Source organism: Panthera pardus, unplaced genomic scaffold, assembly GCF_024362965.1.
Source record: "Panthera pardus isolate Hobbes unplaced genomic scaffold, ASM2436296v1 HiC_scaffold_10, whole genome shotgun sequence".
In the NCBI taxonomy this organism is placed as follows: Eukaryota; Metazoa; Chordata; class Mammalia; order Carnivora; family Felidae; genus Panthera; species Panthera pardus.
This window is the reverse complement of record NW_026526655.1, coordinates 50,349,524-50,357,179: the sequence shown is the minus strand read 5'-3', so window position 1 is coordinate 50,357,179 and position 7,656 is coordinate 50,349,524. Positions and strand designations below refer to the sequence as shown.

Here is a 7,656-nt window from a genome sequence, read left to right as displayed (position 1 = left end):
TGATTGTTGATTATATCAATCTCATACGCTGGAGGTGCTCATACCTTTTGAAACTTATTTCCACTTTGAGAGAAATAATCATTTGTTGCCAGACTGAAAAGAATCTGGTATAATAAAACAAAACTCTCTACTCTCAGAAGAAATGAGAGATCGTTAGTTAGCATTGGGTGTTTATTATTAGGGGCTAAGATTCCCCAGAGAAAACTTGATAGGAAGTGTTATCCAAAATTTTTCATACGATATTGATTGTTAAGAAGAAGACTTGTCTTGGCTGATCGCATGGCTACAGTAATGATACTAAAAATATTGAGCAATCCGTGCAATATTCTTACCAACCGGTCAGAGTGATGTCTACAGTAGACAACCACTATGGTCCCAGTGGTGCTTCTAGGTTGAAAATCATCTTCTCATGGCTGGCCCAATATGTGTTAGAGTGTGGTTTGAACCAAACATAGGAAGCATCCTAAGTGAGTGAGAATAAATTAAATGTTGACTTCTTATCAGCTAAAAAGGTGGATCACTGAACATCATAGCTATATTGAGGCTATGCTATTTTGACTTGCTTACTGGCAGTTGAAAACTGCTTGAATGTGTGTCAATTGTTGGTTAATATTATTACTGATCTTCATGCAGTAAATAGGGTGTTAGCAAAATGATTGTCCCATTTTGTCAATTAAATTATTTTGTCAATTGAATTATTTTTTGCAGAAATTTTAAACATGTAACAAGTCAGGTAAAAATGAAAATCTGCCATGAATTTGTACCTTCCTGCTCTTCAGCAAGTGATCTTGAGATGTCACTCTTATTTTTCATCAAAAAGTGGAGGGATATTTATAAACACAGTTGAATTAGAATAATAATATTACAAAATAAAAAGTTTTTTATGTGAAATAAAATTTTGAGGATTAAGGATAGAAAGCAGTTTCTCATGGGGAGGAGAAGGAGAAGATGAAAAAAACAATAGACAACATCCATGTAACTAATGGACTTGAAAGATCATTATGATTATGGAGAAAAGTTTGAGTTCCTCTTAGTTAGAGTTTTAGGAAAATGATTTCTGCAAAGCTGCTGGGATTTATTTTTTTGAACCAATGATTTCATTTGCCAAATCCTCTGTTTTGAAAGCCATTAAGGTCTCTCAGGGATTTTCTTACAGGTTATTACAGTGACTCTTTGGAGTAGCTTACCTCCTTTTAATTTCTTTCAACTGACTTCCGAAACTTACTTTCTTTCTTTCTTTCTTTCTTTCTTTCTTTCTTTCTTTCTTTCTTTCTTTCTTTCTTTCTTTCTTTCTTTCTTTTTCCTCCTTCCTTCTTCCTTCCTTCCTTCCTTCCTTCCTTCCTTCCTTCCTTCCTTCCTTCCTTCAATTGAAATTCAAGTCAGTTAACATACAGTGTAGTCTTGGTTTCAGGAGTAGAACCCAGTGATTCATCTCTTACATATGACACCTAGTACTCATCCCCCCTCCATGATTCCCATCACTCATTTAACACATCCTCCCCACCCCCACCCCTACCTCCACTACGGCAACCTCAGTTTGTTTTCTTTATTTAAGAGTTTCTTATGTTTTGGTTTGCCTCCCTCTCTCTTTTTATTTTCTCTTCCCTTCTCCTATGTTCATCATGTTACATTCCACATATTAGTGAAATCATATGATATTTGTATTACTCTCGCTGACTTCTTTCTTTTTTTTTAAATTTTTTTTAACGTTTATTTTTTTTTATTATTATTTTTTTTAATATGTACAGATAGCACATGGTGCCAATTTTATTTGTAGTTATTATAGTACTCCAACTCAAGTTTACAAGTTACACCTTTGCCACAGCCTTGGCTAAATCTTGAACTAGTGCAGAATTTAGTTGTGCTAGAGTGCTGATCTTAGCATGCTTAGATGTGGCATACTTGTTCTTGATAGTCATGTGCTTTGTAAGCCCACGATTCACCATGACTATATTCTTAGCCAGGTGTTGCATAACATTTAGAAGGGATTCTTCAGTGTATGACAGGTAGTGCTGTAAAGTTGGTGTCCATTCACCGTTGTCAAGAATTTTTAGTGCTAGGCAAAAAGCTCCTGCTGCAATCTGAGAAGGAGGAAAGTGCACCATATCGTAATCCAGCATAGTTAGCTCCATCAGGTATTTGGCCAAAGTATGTTGCTCAACATCAACCTCTCCAATCTTAGATGCTCTCCGAAGGAAATGCAGGGGTAGAGGGCGGCCCAGACCAAAATTTAAAGATCTTAGAATCTTCATTTCCATCTGTCTGATTTGGTGCTTGGTGTAAGTGTTGTCAGTCACAAAGGCAAAGTCACCAATTTCTGGAGGGTACATTTCTTCGTATTTACTTGCAATAAACATGGCAGTGACACCAACCAGCTGCAGCATCTTCTTGGGTACACAATTATTCTGCATGAACCGATCAATAATGGAAACAGTCATGTACATGGTCTCCTGCAGTAACCTGAATTTCATTTGAACCTGTACTAGCCAGTCAATTAGGATGGCTCTCATGTTTCCAGTGACTTCATGACCCAGTAGGTATTTTGGTCTTACTGCTTGCTCTTCCTCAAGTTGTCTCAGATAAGCATAAATATCTTTCACATATTCACTACAAAGGTTTGGATCAGCTCCATCTTCTGCATCCACATCGTTCACTGGAAGAATTACATCAGAGAAAGCCTGACACAGATATTCTTCTGGAAGGGCACATCCAGACGTTTCCATTGGGCTTGGAGACGGAGTATCAACCAAAATAGGCTCCGGAGAAAGCTTTTCTTCTTTAACAGGCTCATGTTCTGGCTCTGGTTCTGGCACAGGTACAGACACAGGCTCGGGTGCTTTGTCCAGAGGTTTTGGTATTTTTTTAGCAATAACTTTTCCAGGAGCCAAAGTTTTTGCTTCCTTTTTCAGAGGCAATTTGGCTTGTGGCTGTTCACTGACTTTGTTACCAATGTCTCCGAGGGCTGTTCTTGGCCTCAGTCCCGGCTTGGAGGCTGCAACAGTGGCCAGAGGCACGCGCTTTGCGCCTGCCATACTGATCTTTGCCTTATTTTCAACATTAACTTTCGTGTTCCTGGTGACCCGGAGCGCCATGGCTTCCTCTTCACCAGGCAGCAGCTCAATGGGGAGAAGCAGAGCACAGGAGCCACCGAAGAGCCGGGGACCTGAACGCACCGCAGACCAACAGTCCTTAACGTTTATTTTTGAGACAGAGAGAGACAGAACGTGAACAGGGGAGGGGCAGAGAGAGAGGGAGACACAGAATCTGAAACAGGCTCCAGGCTCTGAGCTGTCAGCACAGAGCCCGATGCGGGGCTTGAACTCACAGACCGCGAGATCATGACCTGAGCCGAAGTTGGACGCTCAACCGACCGAGCCACCCAGGTGCCCTGATGACTTATTTCTCTTAACATAATACACTGTAGTTCCATCCACGTTGTTGCAAATGGCAAGATTTGATTCTTTTTCATCACTGAGTAGTATTCCATTGTACTTCCCAAACTTTAAAAACTCATTACACACCTGTGTTCATGACCTATTATCCAGGTGTGGCTGCGTTTCTACCTAGGGTGATCAAGAGGTCTGACAAAAGCAGTTTCCACGTAAGGGCTGCCACAGTGGACAGACAGCTCAGGGGGCATGCACAACTGAACCCACATGGCTAAAAATGTCCAGGATGCCTCTCATTATAAATAGAGGGATGAGAAATTTCATGGGTGTAGTAAATCATAGTTTATAAAACTCTTTCAAATGAGCTACTTCAAAGGTCACCTTTGTGAAGGCTTTATTTTCTTTAGGTTACTCTAATAATTTATGTATATAATTTTTATGGAATTTCTTCTATTTTGCTATATTTGCAGGTACCTTCTCTTCCACTGGGCTATAATAACAGTGTACAGATCATCTTCTATTCATTTTTGTACTCCAAATCTAGTTTGGTGCTTGGGGCAGTAGGTACCTTATGACTTTTTAAAAAATTTTTACTTAAAAAAAATTTAAATGTTTATTTATTTAGAGAGAAAGAGAGAATGAGAGTGTGAGCAGGGGAGGGGAGGAGAGAGAGGGAGAGAGAGAATCCTAAGCAGCCTCTATGCTGTCAGCACAGAGCCCCACTTGGGGCTCAATCTCACAAACCGCAAGATCATGACCTGAGCCGAAATCAAGAGTTGACACTTAACTGACTGAACCACCCAGGTAACTCTGTTTTGTTTTTTGAATAAAGAACATAAACTTTATAATAGATAGGGGCATTTTTCAAAGACCTACTTGTCCACTGAAACATTAATGAGACTTAACATTTCTGAGTTCTATTGTATATGATGATTGTTAGTTGGGTAATCAAAATATAATTGTGTCATATTCCAGGACAGTTGTTTCATATTTTTAATTGCATGATTTCCTTAATTTTTTCTCATTTCTAAGTTTTTGAACTGTGTTTTTCTGTTTGTTCTTTAAAAGTTTTCACTGTATTTTTTTCTATTTTTTTTCTAACTTTTGTTTCTTCCCAAATATACAGAAATATGTGATGGATATCTTCTAGTTTTATTGAAAATTTTAGTTAAAATTAAATTCATATGTAAAGTATATAAACATTAAAATAAATACTGCAGGGTACCTGGGTGGCTCAGTCCATTAAACATCTGACTTTGGTCATGATATCATGAGATTAGGCCCTGCATGGGGTGAGCTGAAGCCCCGCTTTGGGCTCTGCACTCTCTCTCTCTCCACCTCTCCCTCTGCTCCTTGTGGGATTCTCCCTCCCTCCCTCTCTGCCCCTCACTCATCATGCTCTCTCTTTCTCAAAAAAAAGAAAAAAAAGATTCCTAACTATAAAAAAAAAGAAATACCGCAAATGGTATGAAAATAGCATCGCATTGGGTTATTAAGAAAGATGAGATATTTTTATAAGATTCTCATGTTTGTCAGCTGTATTTAGCAAGGTCAGTAAGGGCTCTGACAATTGTAGAAGGTCAGAAAAAATGTTTTAACACTGTGTTTAAGTTCAAAGTGTTGTCAAAAGTTGAATAAATTTATGATGGCGTTAAGAACTGTTGTCGGGTATTTAGTTAAATGCACAGCGAAAGATCAGTTTCAGGGAAAATCAGAGCTATGCCCTGCATTGAACAGGGAAAATGGACTGGTGAAACCATTAAGCAATATTTTGGGTAGAACTGGCATATTAGAGACTGAGGTGTCTTAATGCTCCAGTTGAGAATAAACCCTGAGAGTTTTAAGAGGAGGAGCAGCAAAAGGATGTGCCTCAGACACAGAAAGACTTCGGGTTTTATCGCCTGGCTGCACCCACAATAGGGAGGTTGTTGGTACCACTGGGTGAGTCCTGAGTCAGCCTAATGGCCACATCTCTGGCAACTGAAAGCAAGGACTGAAACTGTGAATGCAGAGTACCTTCTTTTCCCCATCTTCTATGGAGAATCTTCTGGACAGGTATGGTGCCTGCTCTTCACAGGGAGTCATGCGGCCATTGGCTGTTGGCATGTGTTATGAGCTAATTTAGGTTCCCTGAGCATACGTGAAAATCTCAGTAGCTAAGTCCCTCATTACTGTGTCTGAGACTTTTTATTTTGTGATGTGGATACAGTAAGCAGGAAGAATAAAACATTGCTCTGATAGGATTTCTACTCAGAAGCTTTTTCAAAGGAGGCTATGAATTATAATGCAAAAGGCCATTGCACTCACTGCATGGTGACCTGGTTCTGAAAGCAAAGCCTTTCTTTGATAGCTGGAGAACAACTCATTCTGAAGATCAAAATACTGGTTATCATAATAAGAAACCCGAATGTATGCCTGTGTACGTATTATTTCCCAAAACATTCAGTAATATATTATTCTATGTCACCTCAAAGTTGAAAACATAAAATGAAACAGGGGGAATTGTGATATCATTACTGCCCATTCTGGGCAACGAGGTAGAATTTTTTAAGACCTCCAAACTTTGCCTTCACTGCTGCTCTGTCATCTCTTTTGAGGTAATTCTTCACGTTTCCTTTTTCTCTCTCTAGTGCCTAGAGTTTCTGGCAGTATGACAAGATAAACAATTGACTATAGTAGGGGTTGGCAAACTGAGGCCTATGGGTCCCATCTAGCCCCTGGCCTGTTTTTGTAACACCTGCGAGCTAAGAATGGTTTTCATACTTTGAAAGGGCTGTAAAAAAGCAAAAAACAAAGAAGAATATTTGATAGAGACCATAGGTGGCTGGCAATGCCTAAAATACCCACTATCTGGCTTTTAACAGAAAAATTTGTCACCCTCTCCACTGCAGGATAAAATTCAAATGCCTTAACTTGGTGTCTGTGCTTTATTTCACAGCCTCCTTTCATCTCTTCTTACTACTTCCCCCACACATCTTAACCTCTGTAGCTGCATCAGATGATCTGTCAGTTTCTGCAAGGCTGCATTCTACCTCTTCCCCCCCCCCCCCCCCCCAGTGCCTCTGTGTCTTTGCGCGTGCTGTTCCCTCTTTCTGGAATGTTCTCTACTCCACCCTTTTATCTACTTTATCTTCACTTCTCTGAAAATGGCCATATACATACTACCTGTATCTAATGAATATTAAATAAATCTTATTAAATAAGTAATATCTGCCAAAGAGAAAATTATAGGTACTGGATGGAAAGCCAGTGAAAAATTTGTAGTTCCCATTGTTATTAGTCATGCTGCTGTTGTTGACAGTTCTCTTCTCACCCTGCCTCAGTTATTTACTATCAGCATAAATAATGCAATGTTTATTTTTGATCTTTCTTTCCTCATTTGTGTTTTATTGATAAAATTTTTTTTAAGGCACACAAAAAAATCAAAGCTTAGAATTTTGAAGATTAGTGGTCCAGTGCTTTAAGCAATGGCAAGGAAGGAAGACAGAGAGAAAAAGCAACTTGTACCAGCAAGTGATTTTTGCAAGGAAGATATATGCATCAGATAGTGTGTTTGTTATGGAAAATAATTAAGATCATTAGCCATAATCAGCCATTTTAAAGCCTTGGGTCTTATTAGGGCTACATTGAGGAAGCTGTCATGATCACTCTCGTTTTATGTACAATGATAAAGGGAATTTAATGCATTTAGATACAAACATGAACAATAAAACATTTGTCTTAAAATCTAAAGGAAGACAGTGAAAATGGATTTCTTTGGCAGCCTCCCAGACCTGGGAATTAGAGGTTGTAATGAAACTAAGATAATTGGTATATGTGTTAGGTTACAATAAAGATGTGGTAATTTAGCACTAATCCTGAAAACATGATATCATATTCTACTGCGAAATCTTGACAAGAAGGGAAAAAGGGAGTAGGGGAGGCAGCAAACCTCATACAATAAGGTGAACAATAAAAAAATTCTTAAATGAAGCTTTAGAAATAATAAAATAAAAAAAGTAACTTATTTTTTCCCATCTTTAATTCTTATGTTTGGAACATTCTTGTAGTTTTAAACTGCTCAAAAGCAGTTCTTGTTCATTGCCTGCTTCCCCATGACCTTTGAGGAGTCTGTGATTAAAACTCCACCTCCATAGTTTCCCATTTTAGAACCACTAGCAGAGCTGTTGTTTAGTCAACCTGGTGCCTTCATCTCTTACTGACTTGACCTGGATTTCTTTTGTGATACTTTTCTCCTCGAAAAACCCGTTTCAACCTTTGGCATCAA

The 7,656-nt window shown here is 38.7% G+C and overlaps 1 protein-coding gene across 1 annotated transcript; it reads right to left on the bottom strand.

Moving 5' to 3' along the window:
* Window positions 1–1,743: 1,743 nt before the first annotated feature.
* LOC128778273 (G2/mitotic-specific cyclin-B1-like) lies at window positions 1,744–3,185 on the bottom strand. The gene has a single exon (XM_053907112.1). It carries the CDS (start codon window positions 3,090–3,092, stop codon window positions 1,809–1,811), a length of 1,284 nt encoding a protein of 427 aa, XP_053763087.1. The 5' UTR covers window positions 3,093–3,185; the 3' UTR covers window positions 1,744–1,808.
* Between the last annotated feature and the right edge of the window lie 4,471 nt (window positions 3,186–7,656).